General features: G+C 39.5%; 1 protein-coding gene and 1 long non-coding RNA gene across 7 annotated transcripts in view; one reads left to right on the top strand and one right to left on the bottom strand.

Moving 5' to 3' along the window:
* Window positions 1–23,988, top strand: part of FAT3 (FAT atypical cadherin 3) — a 655,772-nt gene that overhangs the window by 513,267 nt on the left and 118,517 nt on the right. For 4 of the 5 annotated variants that reach the window (XM_077113295.1, XM_077113294.1, XM_077113297.1 and 1 more), the window contains exons 5-7: window positions 19,086–19,400; window positions 21,826–22,036; window positions 22,436–22,504. In XM_077113295.1, coding sequence (XP_076969410.1) covers window positions 19,086–19,400; window positions 21,826–22,036; window positions 22,436–22,504 — 595 coding nt within the window. The remainder of the gene's footprint in view (window positions 1–19,085; window positions 19,401–21,825; window positions 22,037–22,435; window positions 22,505–23,988) is intronic. The other variant, XM_077113296.1, reaches the window with a different exon arrangement.
* On the bottom strand, window positions 8,829–20,641 carry LOC143644376 (uncharacterized). Of its 2 annotated transcripts, none has more exons than XR_013156658.1 (3): window positions 20,585–20,641; window positions 14,725–14,800; window positions 8,829–9,077 (listed from the first exon to the last, which is right to left on the bottom strand). It is a non-coding gene; the product is annotated as an uncharacterized LOC143644376 (long non-coding RNA). The 2 variants fall into 2 exon arrangements; XR_013156657.1 differs by having other exon boundaries at window positions 20,547–20,625.

Raw genomic sequence — 23,988 nt, 5'->3', positions numbered from 1 at the left:
TGCCTCTCACACATTCTGAAATGTGGTTTGGGAATATTTCTCCCAAAGTGCTTTTGCCATAAAGTAAAAATAGCTTTGGCTGCCCTCTAAATAGAGTTCTTTAAAGGGACATTCTTTATTCATTACTCACGCTTCTCCAGTGCAGTCACACCAGGGATCTCAAAAGGATTCACACATTGGTACTTGTGACCTCACCTTCTGAGAAGAAAGTTTGGGGAGAAAATGGAGAAAGTAGGACTGTCCTTGCAATGTCATGTGCTGATTCACAAATGAATGGCGAATGCGTTTCCCTTGCGTGCAGGGCAACTTTTCCCAAGTGAATACAGCACAGACTTAGGGAGTCAACTTTCCTGGTGATAGTGATTATCATTAAAATACTTAGAGCCGAAGGCCCAAGGCTATAAAGCAGGATTGTGAAGACTACTACCATATTATATTCCCACCCAGTAGAGAAACTGAGAACCTATTGGGAGTCTTCAATTTTAAATGTTTTTTTTCAGTGTTTAGGGCAGGGTAAAAAGACACGGGTATTTCTAGAGTTTCCAGAAGCACAACAGAGCTATCTGTACCTTTTAAATTAACTCCTAGGGCAGTGTGATTCTCATTTATATTTCATGACTTAACACATTTACTGTATTTTGCTTTTGAATAGGCAGAAAGTTCACCAGCCACTTAATATTACTTGGGCCTAGTGGTAGGGGCTGCCTGGGTGGGACATAAGGATGAGAATGTTCTTACTTAGCTGCGTGCCTCCACTGCTGAAAAGCAGAAGTGAAGAATCCTTTTGAGGCTTTAAATGTAATTGAAACAAATGAGTGTTGACCGGGAACAGAGTGGAAGTTTTAGGCTTTTTAAAATAATTGTTTCAGAAGATTATTCATTCTCTTAAATTATTGGATTTCTGAATCCATTTGATTCCATAGCTGGGAGCTAATTTAGCTGTTTTTCCCTTAATTCAGGGAAAAAGCTCCAAAGACATGTAAATGCTTAAAAAGAAGACTGTTGCTGTCTTAATTTTACAACATTCATTCACATTTTCAAGGATGTATAACAAAAAGAGTACTAAAGTACCTGTGAGATTTTATTATTTTTTTTACATTCTTTACTATAAATTAGCCTTTCCAGAATTTTTATTTGTTGGTAGCTTTTATATTTTATATTTGTGCTCAGTTTTATTTTCTGAATACACAGAATCATTTTACTGCTAATATTTTCACATCTGAGTTTTCCTATCTTTGGCAGATTGCTTCTTCCATACACTTCCTTTATCTATCGTGTCCTAGGAACTGGGAATGGATAGATAAAAGTGACAGAAGCTCACATATCTACTTTTAGGAGAGACAGACAAACGGTTTCAATACAGGCTCACAGAAATGAGCTAGATTCTGAAGGAACACAGAAAAGGAATGTAACTTAGACTGGAATTAATTGAGTGTGTGAGTCTTACATTTTCCTGGAAGGCAAGAACTGTATGGTTATTAAATACGTATGTAATAAATTTTTGAAAGATTGACATATGATAAATACTTCTCAAATATTAGATATTGATAATAATGTATCAATTTGGATTTATCTTTGAATTTGAATTTATTTTTCTGAATCTATTTACATCTACTGAGTCAGTCTTTATTTAAAAGTTATGTGGGACTTAAATGTACTCTCTCTTGTCTTGTGAAAGTAATTAAAATACTTTAAATATCTAAGATGCATCTTCATTCTTTTTAGGTAGCTGTATCCTGAGATATCTTTCTCCAGGGATTTTAATTTTATTATGTGTACAAAACAAACATTACCTGTTGTGTGATGAATTCAAGAGTACACATGGTTTTTGATAGCTCTGTTAACGGAATAATGAATAGTGTTTGTTTCTAACCAACAGGATATCTAACTAATTTATCTTAATTTATTAGCAATCTATGAGCCTCATTATTTACTCAAAAATGAAAATAATATGCCATTAGCAGTTAGGAAAAAAAGCAGAACAATTTCTTCTCCAGTGCAGGGACTTATTCCTCATGCCTCTTGAGAAAACCAAAGAGGACTAACATTAGCCCAGCACTGGACTAATTATCAGTTCATTGATGTGACATTGCATCTGCCACCAGTGAGCTTACAATCTAGCTGAATGCAGGGGGATTAATGATGACAGATGTAATGATTAAAAAAGCAGTTGCTGACATGTAGGGTATGAGCATAGTAGAATGAAGCATAAAATGGAGTAATTCTTCCTGAATGTGTTATCAGAGAAGGCATAATAAAGGGGCAGGCATATTGGGCCTCGGAGGATTTTGTAAGAACTACAGGAATAAAGTTCAAGGATAAAGAGAATTCCATGCAATGCGAACCCTAATCGAAGCTGCAGGGGTATGGAAGTTCATGTTCCATGTTGGAAAATGAAAAGGACTGTGAGAAACCCGAGAAGGAAGCCCAACTTTCTCACCACTGTATGCTCACTCTCTAAAACACTGCACCATCAAGGCTCCAGTAAATGTGTTGAATTAAGTGATCTGATTGCATTATCATAACTTTAAATACGGAGTGGGTAGAAACTAGAGGCTGACAATAATTTAGTTGAACATATTGTGTCAGTACTAAAGAATCTTGAATGTCAATACTAGTGTGGCCTTCATGCTATAATTAAACTGTGCTTCTTGAAGTATCAGATCTGAAGGATGTTAATAAGAATCACTTGAAAAAAGGGTTTGGCCATCAAATAAATTTTGGAAGTGCTGGTTCAGACAAAGTTAAACACATTTCTTTGCTTAAACTCTCCGTGAGTCCTTATCCTGCCATGTACATTGTAAAGCTCCAAGAGGGTCTGTAGTGTGTCTCAAACTTTCTGGACTCCTGGGCCCTCTTTTAGGGCAAAAGTCTTGCAGGACTGCTATTCACCACACTTGTTGAAATCTGCTCTAAGCAATGAGGAGCCATTAAAAACCTTTCAGCAGGGGATTGACGTGGTCTGAATTTCATTTTAGAACCCTCTGGTCTTCTAAAGCAAGACTGGAAGGACAGAGGCCAGGTTAAGCCAAGAACAGTGAAAAAAGGACCAAGAGATATAACTGACATTTCAGAAGTAGAACTTAATGGGGCTATGCCATAGATTATGCAGGTTGCACCCTGCACTGGAACACATGGCACGTGGATCAGAACGCACTGAATTTGACCAGTGCTCTTTGTTGCCAAGCCCTGACTCAGGCACAGGACTGCAGCCATCCTGAGAAAAGGCTACCTCTTTCTGTCTCACAGCTAGCAGTATTCCTGGTTAGTGACTGATGAGATGGGGGAGGGAAGCAAGAGAAGTATCAGAGATGACTCATAGTTCTAAATTAAACAATTGTATGGCTAGAGATGCCTTAAATTTTTGTCAAGCTTTTTCTTTTAACTTTTCTAAAACCAGATATCTGAAACAATGATATGTACAGAAAGAACAATAGATGCTTAACTCTACTGCTCTGAACATTCTCTGCCAAAAGCTACGATTCTGCTCGACCACACTTATTAAATTATATGTGCTTTCATCACAGAGAGATTTTCATCAAGGCCTTTCACCACAGGTGACAAACTCAAATGTCTACAGAGCCCACCTGAGCATCATAAATGAGTGGTGCATAGGAGGCTGGGTGTTTACAAATCAAATTTATAGGAACGTTTTTTGCTTCCATAAAGAAATATACCCTCTTCCATTTCTCTTTAATTATGCAATCTTCTCCATCTATCTTTTAAAAACATTATTAATTACATTTTATTGTAGTAACCTATGTATATGACATAAAATTTGCCATTTTAATCATTTTTTAAGTTCCTAATTCAGTGACATTGTTTCTAAAATCTGCTACCATCACCACCATCTGTTACCAAAATTATTTCGTTCATTTTAACCCTGATAACCGCTGAGTTACTTTCTGTTTCTATGAATTAGCTTATTCTAGCTATTTCGTAAAAGTGGAATCACAATATCTGTCCTTTCATGTCTGGCTTCTTTCACTTAGCATGTTTTCAAAGCTCATCCGTGTTGTAGCATGTATCAACACTGCCTTTTTATGGCTGAATAATATTCCATTTATATATAGCACATTTTGTTTATCTGTTCATCTGTCCATGAATACTTGGATTGCTTCTGCATTTTTGCTATTGTGAATAACCACTTTTGATAGGAACTTGGATAATGAGGAACACAGTAAAGCACTGTGTGCCAGATGTTCTGACTTTTCAGAAGCTGAGGGTTTGAATTTTATATGAATTCCCTTTATATTAATTTTTTTCTTTTGAAATCTCTTTATTTTTAAATGTTGCCACACATTTTTACAATACACTGCATGGGCCAAACAAAAGCCACCAGTTCATAATCTGTACCTTATCCATATGTGCTGTGGTATATATGCGTAGGCCTAATTTATTTAAGATGATAGATTTAAAATTCATGTTTTAGATAGACAAGGTGTTAAATGACCTGCTAAGTTATACTGCAAACCCATGTTGAATTGCTGAATGGGAAGAGAAAAGCTGTATTTCCTGAGCCAGTGTCCTTATTTTTGCATTAAGTCTTCCTGTATGAAGTAGAGATTTAATGCCAAAAATCTGGTGCTGTTGGAAGTATTAGTGCTTAAATCTAAACAGCATCAGTGAAGCAAAGGCACAAGAATCTGCCAGGATAAAGGTAACATAAATTGTGAGGTCCAGTGCTGTGAAATGGAAGGGAAACTACCGGTGTACTCTTTTCATTATAATTCATACCTGATAGGTTCCCTTTCACAGACAGGAGAATGTGGAATAGTATATTGAGTAAGGCTTGATGTTGGGGGGGGATTCTGAAATAATTCAGGGATATTTAGTCCCGGTGCTAACATGATGTCACATCTTGGTTCATGTCAGAACTTTCTTAATGGCCCACATGTGAGCACACGGATTGGACCCATCTGTTTGAAAGAGAAAGTTAGCATGTGTGTGGTAATCATCATCATTCTAAAGAAACTTTGAGGAGGTGTTTAGTTCCTGCTGATAGGGAAGATTAGAATCAAGCCAGTTTTATGAATAGAAAATGATGAGCAGATGAGACTGGAAGGAAATGGAAATGTGATGAGATTAGTAGCGGATGCATACCTCTCGGCAGGGAAGAAAAGCTTTAAGAGATGTCAGGTTGGGCAATACTTTACTTCCTGAAGTATAAAGAAGAGATATGGACAAAGCTGTAATATTAGCAGACACTGCCAAAGTGGATTGGTCAAGGATCTTTCTTAAAAAATGTCATTTAGCAGTTGCTGGTTTTACATGTGGTAAGGAAAAGATGTCTTCATTGTCCTAAATGCAAGCTTCACACATGCTTTCAACCAACAAATATTTATTGAGCACCAACTACATGTTAGTCCCTGAACTGGTACGCAGACTTGTGAAGTCACACCCTGCAGAAGACAGACCACAGGTGCTCAGAAAGGTGTCCTGGATGGGTTGTGAGCCAGTTTTACCTCCTGGGGCTTCCCAATAACATGGCATCTTTGGCAGAAAAAGAATGCTCACAAAAATTAATAGTGTGACTCAGAGACCCCAAGGAATAGGTTCCATGGATCACAGAGTTTCTCTGGCTTGTGACTTTTCAAGAACTTTTCTTGAAAAACAAACTTTCTGAAAGACAGCTCAGAGCTAACTCTTATCAGATATCTTTTTCTAATCTCCTAATCCCAAAGGATGGGCATTTATATCATTTAGTGAACAGGTTTCCTTGCTGTATTAGTTAGAGTTCTCTAGAGAAACAGAATCAACAGGGAACACTTTCAAATATAAAATTTATAAAATTGCCTCACATGACCACAGGAACGCAGAGTCCAAATCCACAGGGCAGGCTGTGAAGCCGACGACTCCGATGGAGGGTCTGGATGAACTCTGCAGGAGAGGCTCACCAGCCGAAGCAGGAATGGGGCCTGTCTCCTCTGAGCCCTCCTTAAAAGGCTTCCCATGATTAGATTTAGCATCATTAATTGTAGAAGACACTTCCCTTCGGCTGATTACAAATGGAATCCGCTGTGGATGCAGCTGACATGATCATGACCTAATCCTATGAAATGTCCTCATTGCAACAGATAGGCCAGTACTTGCCCAATCAGATAAACAACTACCACAACTTGGCCAAGTTGACACATGTCCCTAACCATGACATGGTTAAAATGGTCTTCCCTATGGGGAAATCCTTCATCCCATTCTCTCCAGGAAGCTACTCCAAACTTTATAAATTCTTCCTTAAAGCTTACCTACCTGCTTGCCTTGTTTCCTTCCTTCTCTTCTTCTTTTCCTCCCTACCTCACTCACTCTATACTTTAGTCATCTCCCATCTCTCCATTACTTCCTTCTCTTTCATCCCTCATTTCTCTTTCCTTGTTTCCACTGAGCACTATTCCCTTACAAGGTAAGTGATCCCCAAAATTTATTCAACATAATATGTATACATCTCCTGAAATATCTGATCTGCTGAAACTGGAAATAACAGGGACATGAATATTCCACAGTCAATAGAGAATGTATCCCTCAACTGTACCTAATGGTTAGCAACACAGGATGCTGAAGGCAGAGTGGGAAGTGGCCAGAACACCTACATATTTCCAACTGATTTCTTAATGCCAAAATGATAGGTCAAATAAAAGAAACCGCTAATAAATGAGTACAGCAAAGTAGCAGGCTACAAGATCAACATTCAAAAATCTGTAGCTTTTCTATACACTAGTAATGAACAAGCTGAGGTAGAAATCAAGAAACGAATCCCATTTACAATCGCAACTAAAAGAATAAAATACCTAGGAATAAATTTAACCAAAGAGACAAAAAACCTATATAAAGAAAACTACAAAAAACTGTTAAAAGAAATCACAGAAGACCTAAATAGATGGAAGGGCGTACCATGTTCATGGATTGGAAGACTAAATATAGTTAAGATGTCAATCCTACCTAAATTGATTTACAGATTCAATGCAATACCAATCAAAATCTCAACAACTTATTTTTCAGAAATAGAAAAACCAATAAGCAAATTTATCTGGAAGGGCAGGGTGCCCCGAATTGCTAAAAACATCTTGAGGAAAAAAAACGAAGCTGGAGGTCTCGCGCTGCCTGACTTTAAGGCATATTATGAAGCCACAGTGGTCAAAACAGCATGGTATTGGCATAAAGATAGATATATCGACCAATGGAATCGAATAGAGTGCTCAGATATAGACCCTCTCATCTATGGACATTTGATCTTTGATAAGGCAGTCAAGCCAACTCACCTGGGACAGAACAGTCTCTTCAATAAATGGTGCCTAGAGAACTGGATATCCATATGCAAAAGAATGAAAGAAGACCCATCTCTCACACCCTATACAAAAGTTAACTCAAAATGGATCAAAGATCTAAACATTAGGTCTAAGACCATAAAACAGTTAGAGGAAAATGTTGGGAGATATCTTATGGATCTTACAACTGGAGGTGGTTTTATGGACCTTAAACCTAAAGCAAGAACACTGAAGAAGGAAATAAATAAATGGGAGCTTCTCAAAATTAAACACTTTTGTGCATCAGAGAACTTCATCAAGAAAGTAGAAAGACAGCCTACACAATGGGAGACAATATTTGGAAATGACATATCAGATAAGGGTCTAGTATCCAGAATTTATAAAGAGATTATTCAACTCAACAACAAAAAGACAGCCAACCCAATTACAAAATGGGAAAAAGACTTAAACAGACACCTACCAGAAGAAGAAATACGGATGGCCAAGAGGCACATGAAGAGATGCTCAATGTCCCTGGCCATTAGAGAAATGCAAATCAAAACCACAATGAGATATCATCTCACACCCACCAGAATGGCCATTATCAACAAAACAGAAAACGACAAGTGCTGGAGAGGATGCGGAGAAAGAGGCACACTTATACACTGTTGGTGGGAATGTCAAAGGGTGCAACCACTGTGGAAGGCAGTTTGGCGGTTCCTCAAAAAGCTGAATATAGAATTGCCATACGACCCAGCAATACCATTGCTAGGTATCTACTCAAAGGACTTAAGGGCAAAGACACAAACGGACATTTGCACACCAATGTTTATAGCAGCGTTATTTACAATTGCAAAGAGATGGAAACAGCCAAAATCTCCATCAACAGAAGAGTGGCTAAACAAACTGTGGTATATACATACGATGGAATATTATGCAGCTTTAAGACAAGATAAACTTGTGAACCATGTAATAACATGGATGGACCTAGAGAATATTATGCTGAGTGAATCCAGCCAAAAACTAAAGGACAAATACTGTATGGTCCCACTGTTGTGAACGGACATTCGAGAAGAAACTTGAAATATGTCACTGGTAACAGAGTTCAGCAGGAGTTAGAAACAGGGTAAGACAATGGGTAATTGAAGCTGAAGGGATACAGATTGTGCAACAGGACTAGATACAAAAACTCAAAAATGGACAGCACAATAATACCTAAATGTAAAGTAATCATGTTAAAATACTGAATGAAGCTGCATCTGAGCTATAGGGTTTTTTTTTGTTTTTGTTTGCTTGTTGGTTTGTTTGTTGTTGTTGTTTTTTACTATTACTATTACTTTTATTTCTTTTCTTTATATTAACATTTTATATCTTTTTCTGTTGTGTTGCTAGTTCCTCTAAACTGATGCAAATGTACTAAGAAACAATGATCATGCATCTATGTGATGATATTAAGAATTACTGAGTACATATGTAGAAAAAAAAAAATAAAAAAAAAAATAAAAGAAACCTCATGTAATGGAACCCAGGACATACGATTTAATGATGACTTCCTATTTATTTTCCTCTGTGGAAAATATGGGTGATCATGGAAGTTAATTTTAGTTCAATGATATCACCTTTCTGAAATTTTACATTCAAGAATTGTTCCTTCTTTAAGACCTACCCTTTAATTTACTGTTCATCCATAGTTTTCTTTCCAGAAATGGCAGGAATGCCTGTCTTCCCAGGAATGCAGTATTCTGAGCCCTTAGGCAGAAAGGTCTGAATTCCAATCACAGCCTTCACATCAGCTCTTACATATTCTTTAAGAAGGTCATTTCTCTGTTCTTCCCCCTGTGAAGAGGAGATAAAGGTGTTTTCGACCTCTCTGCTATCTTGGGAGGATTGCATACTTCATTGTGTGAAACATTTTGAAGATAAAAAGACTAAACATAATACCTGATCTAAATGCATTTCTTCTTTCATTTCTTTTATTTTTAATTTGGGAGCTAAGCATCCTGAAAAAAATACCTAAATTTAAAACCTCTGCAATATTGAAGTGTATATATATATATATATATATATATATATATATATATATATATATATGAATTTATGAATTCAGACTTCCTTGGAAGCTCAAAAGGCAGTTTGGAATATTGGAAAAATGGAGGTAATTGCTTAGCAAGGTGATCTTGGGCAAAGAAGTTCATATTCTAGACCTCAGTTTCCTCATCTGTAAAAAGAAGGGATTGAACAAGAATGATGTCCAAACTCCCATTCTTAATGTCTGTCTTTTGACTATTTTCCTGAATACGGTAGAGGTAAAAAAAAGGCACTTTCCCTTCACCCTAAGGTTCTTCAATAATTATGAAAACATGATATTGGTGGGAAAGTACTGGACAGAGGATCCCTTCATTCATTTACCTACCTGCCTGGTGACCAGGAATAGAGATGAGATGCCTAAACACACGTAAAGGGTAAAAGCTATGCTAGCCATACGGTCTTGCATCCTCTCTGGAATTAATGTGCAGTAGTCACAGCTTCTAAAATCTAGTCCACAGAAAGTGTGTCCTTGGGTCCAGTAAACTCTCTAGGTATACTGTTTTAAAATGCGATCAGATCCAAAAGAAGTGTAACATACTTATATGACTTAGTACTTTATTACAGGACTTCCTAACCTTTTTCCCATTATGGTGCCCATACAACACAATAATATTTGTGCAGTTACTTTAGATAAAGCTGATCCAACCAGATGTGAGTAGCCCAGAGGTCCAGCAGTACAAGGTCCCACTCATCCACCCAAGAGTTAAGAGGATCAATATCATAGCACACCTGAAACCCATTTGAACATGTGTTGGGAAACTCTACCTTAGTTCAAATGGCTTTAATTTTAGATTTCTTCCTTGTCCAGAACCTGTCACTGGGGCCCTGAGACTTTTGATAATGGAGACCTCTCTTTTGAGCTTTATCTTTTGAGCTTTTGAATATCAGGTGGGGCAGACAAAGGTGACTCAATGGCAGAGATCTCACTTGCCATGCTGGGGACCCAGGTTCGATTCCCGGTGCCTGCCCATGTAAAAATAGATAACAATCAGGAGGATCAGAATGGAGTTATGAAAGACTTGGGAAGAACAAAGGGGTATGGCCAAGATAGAAGACCTGAATTCAAAGAAACTTGGTATTTGGAGTGTTGTGCCTCGAATAGGGATTATTTCACCTGATCAGTGATAGATTGATTGCTTGGCAAACTCCATTTGGAAGTCTGAGGCCACACCCCACCACCAGTGGGAAGAATGCCATGATGAACTGTTGGTGTCCAGAATGGAGCAGCCACAGCCCATATGCCACATACTTGCTTTCCTTGCCCAGAATGTGCTGAAACCAATGAAAGGACAAATTTGAACTGTGTTCACGAAGGAGAACCTGGCCATGCCCACTGGTACGGCAGGCATTTAGGTGGGAGGCAGCATAGGGTAGTGGTGAGTTCCACAGACCTCAGACCAGTTTAGAATCCCAGTTAACTTCATCTTTCTGTACCTCTGTTTACAGAAAGGTATAGGATACATGAATTAATATCTATGATGCACTCAGATCAGCTCCTGCACATGATAAACACTAAGTGCCTGATAAAGAAGAGATAATAGAGAAACCAGGGTCACCCAGCCCCTCCTTCCTACCACCTTCTTTTATCAGGGAGAATAATCAGACTTAGAAAGCCAGATCAAATTTTGTGAAGATGTAGATGTGTTACAAAATAGTAGGTGAAGATCTAGCTGTGCTAAGTGGGTTTGGGTCTCGAGTCTTAGGGTGCTGAAGAAAGTCACAGCCCTACTCACAACCCGGTTTGGCAGTTTTTAAGAAATTGAAGAGAACAGGAAAATACCAAAAGACTGGAGACAGTCAAAGATGGCCCCAGTTACCAAAAGAGGGAAAAGACTTCATTCTAGGAGTACAGCTAAGAGCTTGATAATGATCCAAAGCCACGCTCGAGGGAATTTTAAACAGATGGTTAACAGATGCTTCTACATAGGCTGTGCAGTATAGGAAAAAGAGCATTAGCTGCGACTCCAAGCTAACTTGAGTGCAAACCCCTGTTCTGTCACTTACTGGCTCAGTAGCCTTAAAGTTACTTAACTACTGAGTCTTATTGTCTCCAGCTGTAGAATAAAAATGGCAAAAGGCAATGCCTACAGGGTTCCAGTGATGAATAGTGACAATCTTATGTAAATTATCAAGGAGAGGATTCAGCAAATCAGGCATTGTGAGTTGAATTGTGCCTCCCAAAAAGATAAGCTGAAGTCCTAGTCCCTAAAACCTCAGCATATGACCTTATTTGGAATAGGGTCCATGCACATGGAATTAGTTGAATTAAGACAAGGTAATACTGGAATAGGATAGGATAGGCCCCTTGGCTGATATCCTTAGAAGAAGAGAAGAGACAGACACAGAGAAGACAGCCATGTGATGGTAGAAGCTAAGATTTAAGTGCTGCACTGCAAGCCAAGGAACACCAAGGATTGCTGACAAGCTACCAGAAGATAGAGGAGGAGGCAAGGAAGGATCGTCCTCTAGGGGTTTCATGGGAGCATGGCCCTGCTGACACCTCGATTTTGGGCTTCTAGCCTCCAAAACTGTGAAGCTGTTACCAGACAAAGATGGTGTATTCTTTTGCCTGATGCACTGTAATGACCAATTCCCGAGACACCAGGGTTTCAAAAAGAGAAAGAGTTTATTACTAGGCATGGATTAGGAGAGCAGATGACCTAGCAGCCCAAAATCTTTTTCCCAGAGTTTAGGGGTCCAAGGTTTTTATGGATTTTAGGAAGAAGAGATGAGGGCATTACAATTTCAAATAGCAAGTTTTAGGCAGAAAAGGAGACAGTATTATATTGTCATTTCAATACTAAAGCTGTAAGAGGAAAGGAAAGGAGACAAGTTATCTTTTCAGTAGCAGAGTCTAACACATATGATTTACAAATGTAAGGGCTAAAACTGGTTAATGGCTGACTACAGATTCTTCATTAGCATTAGGGCCTTGGCCATACAAATTACTTTTAGACGCTGAAACCAGGTGACTTAAAATGACAATAATCTTTTTATCATCTCTCCTAATTCTAGGAGTTAAGGAAGTAACCAGATAAAGGGAGTAATAACTCTCTTACAGTCACAAAGACACAAGATAAGACTTGCACAGTCATTTCAGATATCAGGGCAGCTAAATTATAGTTTAGGGATTTCAGGTATTCCCCTCTGTCTACTCCAATATACCAGAAAGCAAAAAAGGAATATTTATATAATTATTCAGTAATCAAAATCATCCCTTAAATCCTGATCCCTTAAATTACGAGACAATAGATTTCTGTTTCAACCCATTCAGTTTGTGATGCTTTGTTAAGGCAGCCCTAGAAAACTAAGATATCAGGCATGCAAGTGATAAAATCATAAATGGTATCATTTTAACAAAAGATACAGCAGATCATAAGGGTTTATACCAGGGTTCAGCAAACTTTTTCTGTAAAGGGCCATACAGTAAATATTATAGGTTTTGTGGCCCATAATGTCTCTGCATCAGCTACTCAATTCTGCCTCTGGAGCCTGGAAATAGCCATAAATAATTTGTAAGTGAATTGGAATAGCTTATGTCCCAATAAAACTTTATTTATATGACAAGTAGCCAGACTTGGCCCATGGGTCATAGTTTTTCCTTGGTTTAAAACCAAACTGCCCAATCAAGAATTAGGTTCTGTGGAACCTTGGACAAGTTTTTAAATTCAGTTCCCTTATTTGTGATGCAAATATATTAATGGTATCTATTGATTTTTTAACAAAAGAGATAATATATGTACTACTGTCTCTTACAATGTGTACTTTAAAGATAGGTTTCAAAACACATTACCTGTTGTCATTATGATTATCCCAACAGCCTAGAATAGGGAGCCAAAATGTCCAGTAAGATGCAATTTAACAGGCACAAATATAAAATCCTGCACCTAGGCTCCCAAAGGGAAACCACGCACTTATAGTTTATTGCTTTTCACAGGAAAAAGTTCTAAGTGGTTTAATTCATTCATATTGTAGAACCGTATAACATGGCAGCCACCCAAAATAAGCAAGGGCATGTACTAAATGAATAGATGTGAAATTGTCTCTAGGACAAAGGAGGTACTTTACATAGATCTTTCTAAGCTTTATATGCACTTGGTCTTTCCTAGCCATTGTATTTTAAGAAGGAAGCTAGTATTTAGGAAAACAACCTGAGAGAGGTGACCAATATATATTGAATGATTATTTCACCTGAGAGGTGATATTAGGACTTAGAGTTTTTGTTCTTGGATGTGAATCTTTAAGTCTTTTTAGGACTTTTATGAGTATGACAGTTTTAAGACATAGCCCCCAAATTATTTGACCCTCTTCCTAACTAGACATGGGATTTACAAACCCCTTTTCTTGAATCTGGGCTCTGGGACTGTTGACGGTAGAATATAGTACAAGGAATGAATGTTGTGCTGGTTTGGGGCCAGGCCTTAAGAAACTGGCAATTTCAATTTCCTGTCCTTTAAGGCACTTGCTTTTGGGACCCAGCCACCATGCTGTGAGGAAGCACAGGCCACAGGAAGAGGCTACGCATAGGTATTGCAGCACAAAGCCCTACCTGAGGTCCTAGCCAGTGGCCGCCATCAACTGACAGACACAGCTGATGATTACAGGCCCAGCTACCATATGCAGACTATGAGGGCACCTTATAAAAATGCCTGCAGTTGCATGAGAGACCCCAAGTGATGACTGTCCCATTCAACTCCTAGAATTAGGAGAGATAATAAAAAGATTATTGTCATGCTAAGCCACCTGGTTTCAGCTTCGAAAGAAGTAAATAAGCCATGTGGAAAAGGAATTTGATTTTTTCTGTGTATTTTGGAAGCATAGAATTAGTCTATGAGAGGCAAAAGGCTAGTAGATTGGGTTCAGTATAAGAAGAGCTTTGTGAAAACTGAACCTATCAACAAATGGACTGCTTCATAAGAGATGGAGTTCTCCTTATTTAAAATGTCTAAACTGAGACCAGATAGTCTCAGGTCCAGAATATTCACAGGATTTGGGACATGTAGAGGGGCAGATTTGTTTAGAATCCATATTTGTTTTTGTGACTTGCAAAGAATTTTGTACCTAAAAGGCACTGGATAAATATTTGACAAGTATTTATTGAATGTATACTGTATCCTAGGTACTGTTGTGGGTGCTAGGGATATATCTGTGAACAATACTGATGAAATCCATGCCTAATGGAGCTCATATTCTAGTAGATTTCAACATGCAATAAACAAATACATAAGGGAAATATATTGTCAGAACACAATGAAGTTATAAAGATAAAAATAAAGCAGGGACGGGAGATATGTAACTATCAAGGAGGAATTACAATTTTAAATATGATAGCATTGAAATGACCATTTGTGATGAATTAATGATTGAGGAGAATGCCAAAATAAAACTCTCTTACTTGAGAAATATTGAATAACTCCTCAGATGCTCTTGTAATCACTGGAATACAGGATGAACATACTTTTATTCTATAGCTGGAGAGAAACAACAAAAATACATACATCATTTCAGCTAATGAGACTCTCATGACCTTCCTCTAGCTGTCATAACTCCAGAATTCTATGTCCATCCATTTTTGGTGCCATAAAGCTCTTTTTTCTTCCAGGTACAGCCTTTAAAAGCATGCTCCTCTTTTGTAATTTTGTCATCATAATCCATTTGGCCCATGTTGATTGCCTCCCAGCCCTGTATGACATTTGCAGACTATGAGGGCACCTTATAAAAATGAAATGGGCTGTATTGTCCTTTCAGGGGTACTGAAATATGCATGGTTCTTTTTGTTCTTTCAAGCCTTTGATTAATTTCCAGAACCACTGATCAGTGAGGAGAGAAAATCTGATTATGAAAGAAAATCTAGATTATGACTTGGTATTCTCTTGTCAGATTATGGCAGAGGAGAGAATACATGGATAATTTCTAAGCAATGGCTAATTCCTTGCATTGTTAATGAAAATGATGATGAGAAGGAAAGATGGGGATTTTCTCAGTTAGTTTTGCTTTGATCTCCAGTTCTGCTACTCCTTCTATATGGGCTAATTCCGAGTGAGGCCTAGGGCAGCATGAAGTACAAAGTCTGAGAATGTAATGGAATAGTCAATGATTAATATGCCAGATATAAAGCATGGCAGGACAGATGAGTAGACCCAGAGAAATAAAAATGGAAACTCAGACTTTATGGTTAGCAACATGGTTCATTGCAGCCAACATTTATGTATAGTACACTAGGTTCCAGGAAAGAAATGAAAAGCACAGAATCTCTGTCCTTGAGTGGCTGAAGGACCCAAACACATAAACAGGTAATTTCAGTAGAATGTGAATTAGTATTCACAAAGGTTGTTCACAGTTTTGTGAATTGACTACGAATCATTATGAATAATAGAGGGATTGTAGTATTCTCAAGGATGTGAGGTGGGAATGAACCCCAGACTACATGATTAGAACTAGTCTGCCTCTAATTGACCCCAATTCTTAGAATCATAGAGCTAGAAGAGATGTGGGAGAACTCATGTTATCAGTCTCTTCATTTATAACCGATAAGGAAACAGAGACCCTTTGTGTCGGAATGTTCTTTTCACTGATTGTCATAGGGAAGAATTTGGAGTACATTTTTCTTAGTTTCCTTCAACAGCATTTGGCACTTTAGAGCTGTGCCGGGTGTGCACACTACGACAATAAGAGCTTTGCAGAAGAGAAGTGTTCAAATTGAAGCTTCTAGAGTGAGTCAGTATGTATTCCAGGAGAAGGCCCTCCTTGGAGACAAAACAGCTGTGCCCTGGAATGGAAATGCAAGAGCATGGCACATTCAGGACCTCTCAAGCTCACAGTACACCTATAGCATAGAGGGCAGGAAAGGGGTGAATGGTGCATAATGGTCACCAAAGCCCACCAGTTCCACAAAGGGCATCTCCTCAAGGAAGGAGCCCATGAAGAGGGTTATGCAGGTCTGTGGCACAATCACAATTTTAAGGAATAAATAACACTCTAACAACAAAGGGAAAGGCTGGAGTCCAGGAAACGAGGAGGCTACTATAGCTTTGGACTGTAGTCCAAGCAAGATTTGTATGAGGCTTGTCCTTCAGTGATGGGGCAGAGGACATTGGCATGTGCAGAAATGCACATCTGGACACCAAGAAAGAGGGGAGACTCTAGGTGGATATCCAGGACTCTAGTGCGGATCAGTGCATAAGTAAGTGTGGTGTCATTCATAGAGACAATGAATATAGGAGATTTGTTGCTTTTAAAGTGTTGGGGCGTATGTGAGAGGGTCAGAATGTATATTCCTAGTGAACAGTAGGATAAATATATTTGGAGGTTGAGAAATAGGCTTAGACAAGAGTTACACATTTGGAAATTATCAGCATTTATGGTAAGCAAAGCCATAGGTAAGGAAATGGAGAAGTGATGAGCAAAACAGAGGGAAGGGCAGCTTAGGGTATGTTATGAAGAGCCCTGAGTAATTCATAAAGGCTTTTGAAGGTGAGACTCTTTTGGCAAAGGAAGTTGTTCAAGCAGGGCCTGGGTTAGAGCCTTTATTTATTAAATAAGCATCGCAGAGCATTTTCTAAGTAGCTTGACACAGGGGTGAGATCAGTGATCCAAATAGGCATAGTCTGTCTTTACCCTTATATAACAAACTATAGGTGGAAATCATGTATTTAATTAATTTCCAATTTCTACATAGAATGTGCTACAAAAGAAAATTATAAGGTGATTTAAGAGTACACAATTGGGTTGGAAAGAGGGCAGTTGGTCTGTAAGGTCAGACATCCCTGAGGAAATGACATTTCAGCTGGACCTGAAGAACGAGTGGGTAAGCGCCTGGTGAAGGGATGGGGGAGAGCACTTCAGGGAGAGAGGACAGCATATAGAAAGATGCCCACGTGGCCTGAGGGAGCAAGGGAGCTGCGTACATGAAAAGAGGTGATGACACAGGTGACCCATTCCCATAGCACACCTAGGGGCTTCTTCATGTGTTCTTGCCGCTGCCTATGTAAATCCAGGTCTATCCAAGAGAGCATCTGTATAGCAGCAAGACCTCCCAGTGAGTGGTGAGCCACAGCCAGGAGGCACTCTCTTTTCCTTGACAGCTCCTTCACCCAGAAGCAGCACCCAGAAACCCATCTCAGAGCCCACTGCAGGATAATTATCAACAAGCGACACAGAGGTGATTTTTGTGCATAGTGAAGACTGTGACTTGACTTAAGACAGATTTGGAAAGGGGCTGTTCAAGCAGAAGAGAGAGGCAGAGCACTTGAGCAGCCATGAAATCAATGTGTTTTGGTCAGTACAGCTCACCTGAGAGTAAAACATTTTAGTTCCGCAGCAGCATCAGAAAGGGCCTATCCAGAACTCAGCATGCCCAAGAATTAGCTCAAGAGTCCAATCCAGCCTTGGCATATGTTGGCCCTGGCATGCTTCTTTTGTGAAACATGACAAACCAATTGGGAAAATAGCCATAGAAGAAGACTTCATTGATTTTTCAAAAAAAGCAAGTACTTCTATGAAAATTTATCTTAAGTCTATTAAAGCCATCTTCCTAGGCAGCTTATCAGGGGAACTAAACTAGATCGTAGTTCTATTTTGCAAAATGCTTTTAATTTGTTTTCCCATATTTTTGCTTTTATTTTTTCCAGTTATTCCAGTCAGGTAGCTTTATTAGGTGAAAAACAGTGTGACCAGGTACTGTAATTCACTGTTGTTTTTCTCCTATTGATATGCATCTTTATGTTCTTTCCAGGCTCCAAATATATTTTGGAGTTATAAGCTGTCTTACTCAAGGTAAAGATTTAAATAATATACATAATTCTTATAGGTTTTGTGGATACACAAAAAATTAAGAACTGTCAAGATTCAGTGCCTGGCTCTAGCACCGACTAAATAATTTTGTGCTCTCTCAGGCTCTGTTTTCTCATCTGTGAAATGGGGTTAAATAAAATTGCTCCACTTATTGACAAGGCTGTTTTAGAAAGTAAAAGAGATAGTGCATAGGAGAATGCTTTATAACCCGTCACACCATCTGCATATTAAGTATTATTATCATCGTAATTATCATTAATGTGACCAACAAGGAAGTTCTTCACAGTAAGATTGTCAGATGTTTTATATCTGCCTAGCAGACTCTTTACACATGCGCTCTTCGTTTCTCTTCCCTATTTCCATTTTCACAGATACATATAAGAATAGCATCTTAGAGACATGAGGGAGGCTGTCCATCCCCCTCCAAATTTCCCAGAGTGGGAAAACATTTTTTTTCTGACTGCTAAAAACATATTTTAACTGTCAAATGTACTTAGAGCCAGCCATCTAAATTGTGAAGCATACATTACAGTTTCCCTTTTGTTCAGTGACAATGTAAACATCACAACTTTTACATGAAGATGGAAAACGAAATGAGTACTGGAAGAGTTTCAATGGGGATAGCATTGTACAAGGATTAGGGGATGCACTCATGGATTAATATACAATAATGGTGATGCCATTTTTTTGTGGGTTTGTTGTCATATGTTATAATGTCAGTTCTATTTCTTTTCCCTCTTCACTCCATACCACAACCAGTCCCATCTCCCTTCTCCCCTTTCAGCAGTGCTTTTCCATTATTGGATTTGGGCCATGAAAAGTTGTGTTGCTATGAACTACAGGAATAAGTAAAGTTGAATGTCCAGGTTCAGAGTAGACCTTTGTAGGGTGGGCAGGGAGAGGAGTGGGGAGAATGCTTTCTTTTCTTTCTGATTACATATTGCTTTCTCTTTCAAAACGTAGGTGACTGTGACAGATGGCGGTCCATCTCCAAAGCAGTCTACCATTTGGGTGGTAGTTCAGGTTCTGGATGAAAATGACAACAAGCCCCAGTTCCCAGAAAAGGTCTATCAGATCAAGCTGCCAGAACGGGACCGAAGAAAGAGAGGAGAACCCATTTACAGGGCTTTTGCATTCGATAGAGATGAGGGCCCCAATGCAGAAATCTCCTACAGCATCGTGGATGGAAATGATGATGGAAAGTTTTTTATTGACCCTAAAACTGGCATGGTTTCTTCTAGAAAGCAGTTTACAGCAGGGAGTTATGACATCCTAACGGTAAGATTTTCTGAACCCCAGTAACAGTAATGGGGGAGGGGTTGCTTTCTTATTCATTTGTATTCCTTTGCACAATATATCTTTTACGTAAAATGTAAAATCACACAGCTATGGAAGGCTACTTTCTGGGAGACAAGTACAGGTGAGAACTCTTGAGTGTTTTGGGTGACATTCCATAAATAGTGAAACGGTTTCCTGTCAGCAAGCTTCCCCCATTCTCAGTCCACCCCCTGCACCACCACTTACTCGCCATGCCTCCTGCAGCCCCAAATCATTCTTCAGCTACAGAGCACACATATAAACTGAGGGTAGAGGAACCAGAGTGACAGGCACTGCCAACCACTCAACATATGGCTCAACATGTCCCCAAGACTTTCCCAAGACAACAGCCTTTCTAATTCTCAACAGCATGATAGAACATGAATTCAACTGTATAAATTGTGAAACACAAATCACAACTAAACAAAGCTATGTTTACTCTGTAAAAAAATGAAAAACTCAAGTAAAAGGTGACTAAATTTTTGTTGTTAGGAAATTAAAAAAACAAAAACAAAAAAAACATCAGCACCATCTCAAGTAGAGACATAAACTCCTATCTAAGGGGCCAGTGTGCCCCCTCCACCCCCAAACTGTTTATGTGGCACCTATGCCAGAAAGGTGGCTGGTTATCCTCACAAGAGATGGATGCTTTCCCTAGTCCCAAAGGTTAGCAAGAGTTGGCACTGTCCATGGTCCTTCTCTTTGTCCTTACCTTTCTCTCTGCCGAATGCAGTAAGTTCATTATTTTAAAGGCTAGTCTGAATCCTTTGATTAATTTTTTTACTTCTATGATCTGGTCTTAGGTTTCTTTCCCTGCCCAGTTGTATATCCAGAACAGTGGACAGAAACGAAAGATAATAAAAAATCAGTTCTGTTCCTACCATTTGCAGCTCTGACATGATATGTGTTCTTACTACTATGTGAGACAGCTTAGGGATCTCTGAGACCTGGATGACTGTATTGGACACTGTTGTGGTCCACCCCGGCCCACTTTGCTAGGCTCGTGTATCTATCTCCCAGCTGCTGTGTGGGCTTCTACGTGTCACAGCTGCCCCCTTCTCCAGAAGGTTGTTCTTAGATGAGTACAAGAACCAAGAGGTTACTCACCCCACACCCACCCCAGCATCCCACAGCCAGTGACTCACTGACACAGGATATAAAAGGCCAATCTTCCCTTGCCTCTAGGTGAAACCAGCTCTGTGACATAATGAGTGCTTTAGAACTCCAGAGGGATCAGGCTAAGATTAGAATTCAACCGAGAACACATCCTTGCTTAGCTCCTTCCCCTGCCTTATCCTGCTTTCTTCACTTCCTTTCTCTTGAGAGAGAAAGTACCACCCACCCCCTCGGGGGAAAAAAATCAAGTGTTCTCCTATTCCTGTCTCAGGTCTATTCTTAGAGAACCTGACCGAAGACATGTATCTTTAAGAGCATCCCATCTCTCAGGGAGTTGCTAGGACAAAGTGTATTAAGAGTTGTCAATATTAGTCATATGCCAATACCCAATATTTTTAAAATGTAATATTTGAAAATCTTTTTTTTTAGTTTACTTTGGTATTTTGATTTTTCTGTCAGTGTTTTCTGCTTATTGGACTTGACCATTCCATTTGAGTATAGGATATCATAGCAATTCACCCTTGCAGCTCAGTAAGGAGGCATGCTTTCCTCATTCTTACATCAGCCAACTTCTGGCCATAGAGGAAAGTCTTTAGCACTGTCGCTGCCACCTCCCATCCTGTCCTCCAGGAATCCACCAAGAGAGTTCTCCTCTACCCCTTCAGAATTAACATAACTGAAAAATCTCTGAAGCAGTTAGAGCAAGGCTGGTGCCTTTCCCCCACCTACCCCACACAGCCTCCTGGGACTCTTGTGAATGGAGTGCTTCTCCAGAATAAAGCAGAAGGAAGGAGCTGTAAAACAGAAGCTCACAGGTACACATATATACCCAGACATATACACACGCAGTTCCACCTACATCATTCACATTTAAGTAGGGATTCACAGTGTACTTGACTCCCTTTCAGGCATCACCTCTAGAGGTGACATTCAGATTCATGAATCATTCCTGCTCATGTAAGTACTATCTGTACCCATGAAATACTAAAAGGTATAAGGGCGACATTTGTTTCTCAAGTTTTCCACATCCGTAAAGTTGGCAGTGATATAGATTGCCTTCTGGTGAACACGGTATGGGACCCCCACCTAACTCAATTGCTTTCCCCCCATTCCCAGAGCCCATTCTCCCCACATCCCCACTTTCTTCTTCCCCTTTCTGACACTGTGATGATAATGGTTTATTTACCCAATATATGCACCAACAGATCCAAACATCAACAAGGACCAGAGCTCTAAAACACCTTTCTGTGTTTTCTCCATGTGTGAGTAGATAAAGGCAGTAGACAACGGGCGCCCACAGAAATCCTCCACGGCCCGCCTCCACATTGAATGGATTAAAAAACCACCCCCTTCACCTATACCACTGACCTTCGATGAACCATTTTATAACTTCACAGTCATGGAAAGCGATAAAGTAACAGAGATCGTGGGGGTGGTGTCTGTGCAGCCAGCTAACACCCCTCTGTGGTTTGACATAGTTGGTAAGTTCAAGTCCTCCTAAGCAGTATTGGACAAAGTAATAATTGGCTGTTCCAAGCAACTAGTGAGAAAATTAAAAATTAGCGCTAAGATAAAAAATGTATTGTGCTAGAATGCAAAAGAGCCAGTAAAATGAATAATCGACCTGTGCTTTCGTTCCGACTCTGTAGCTAAGCTGAACAGAAAGTGCTCTCTGGCTGGATTTTCCATAGTATGTTATTTACTGCAATCTCTTAATGTCTTTCTGTGTGTCATTTAAATTCTATTGTCACACTTGGCTAATCTCATTTCTAAATGTATTGATGGTACTAGACTTGCTGTCCTTCATTTCTCTCTTTTTCTTCACCTTTTTTCTGCATTCTGTTCTTTTTTTTTTCTGCTCCCGACTACCCTGCTTCAAGGTGGCAAGCATGCTCGAGAGATGTTCTATATTCTACAGACAGCTTGTGGGCAGAACTGTTCAACAGAAGGTACCCTTAGTGCAAACACATTTGCTAAAATACAGCTATCCAATCTGCCTTTTACGGGTTTTTTTTTTTTAAGCAAATTAAATTACATCTTTCATAACTGCCTGTGACAGGCTGAAATGCAGCCCACAGATTTCATACATGCCTCTAACAGCTATTGCATTACTCGTATCCAATGATTCCTTTGTTTGAGGTTTGATGGGGTTTAAAGTTTGGGGGGAGGTTATTTTGATTTATTTTTAAATTTTTTTCTTTGCTTTTGAGATATGGGGGATTTTTGTGGTTTTCTTTTTATCTTTTTGTAGTTTGGTTTATTTAACTGGGCCTTTTCCAATTGAAAAATAAATTAAAATGTATTTCAGCTCCTCTGCTTTGCAGTAGTAGTGCCATTCATATACCTAAAAGCCCCACCAGGAGAGTTCCCTGGCTGCTGTCCACGAAAGGCAGGGCAGGAAATGGAACCTAGATATATAACCAGGGAGCCTCCCATGCGAGCTGAATAGAGAAAGCAGATGTAAGCACACAGGGTAGACCTTGGGAGCCAACCTTCATGTTCCTTGAAAGAAAGCAAGCAAGCATGCCAGGCTGGAAAAGGAGGGGGCGAGACAGTACCAACTGCCCTCAGCAAACCGGCAGGGAGAGGCGGTGGAGAGGAAATGAGTGCCGAGGACTGGGAAACAAACGGGGCTGTTGCTAAGAGGAGAGCTGAGGCGACTGTGTGCCAGGTCCGGATCTGACACCAAGTCGAACTGCAGCTTACTTCCCACGCTTCTCGGTGGGAGGCAGGGAATCCAGGAGAGAGCTGGTCTGGGGGAATCTTTTACTTACACATGTCTCTGCCTGGATAGGATGGGCAGGAGCCTTCCTTTCCTCCCTGGACTGGCTGAGTCTAGAGAAAGCATTTAGAACATTCCACATCTGTTTTAATGAGACCCAGGAAAACAGCTGCTCCCATTGCCCCCAATCAAACCTTGGTCGAGGGTCCTCTGAGCTCTCAGAAAGAAAGCGCTTGTTTTCTACCTATTTCATTTTACAGAATGATGGTAGAACATCTTTATTTTACTGAATTGGCATTAATCATATCATCCCTGTATGTGACCATCCTGTTTCCAAGCTTTCAACTCTTTCTTCATCTCTACTTAATTCATTTGAAAGCGAACCTCTTCTGATCCATGAGAGAGGACTCTGCTTCTATAACTTCTCAGCAGTTTTCAGCTCATTAAGGTATTTGCTGCAGCTTCTTCTTCCTGAGTACAACAAAAGAGGCAAATATTCTTTGCCTTGTTGTCTGTGCAGCCACCTTTGGTGATTCTATCATTACCGCCTCCCATCAGAGTCACAGAAAATGCATTTCAGTTAGAACATGTGCCCTTGATGCTGGGCCTTCAGGGATATGTGCAATATTGATTTCTTTTAAATACCCCAAAGGAGAGTTCAGTGGAGACCCAGTAGACAAAAGGGCATCTGCTGTGCTGTGTGTGACATGT

This window comes from Tamandua tetradactyla, chromosome 8, assembly GCF_023851605.1.
Source record: "Tamandua tetradactyla isolate mTamTet1 chromosome 8, mTamTet1.pri, whole genome shotgun sequence".
Lineage (NCBI taxonomy): Eukaryota > Metazoa > Chordata > Mammalia > Pilosa > Myrmecophagidae > Tamandua > Tamandua tetradactyla.
Note: the sequence above shows the minus strand (reverse complement) of the source record. Positions and strands in the feature narration are given on the sequence as shown.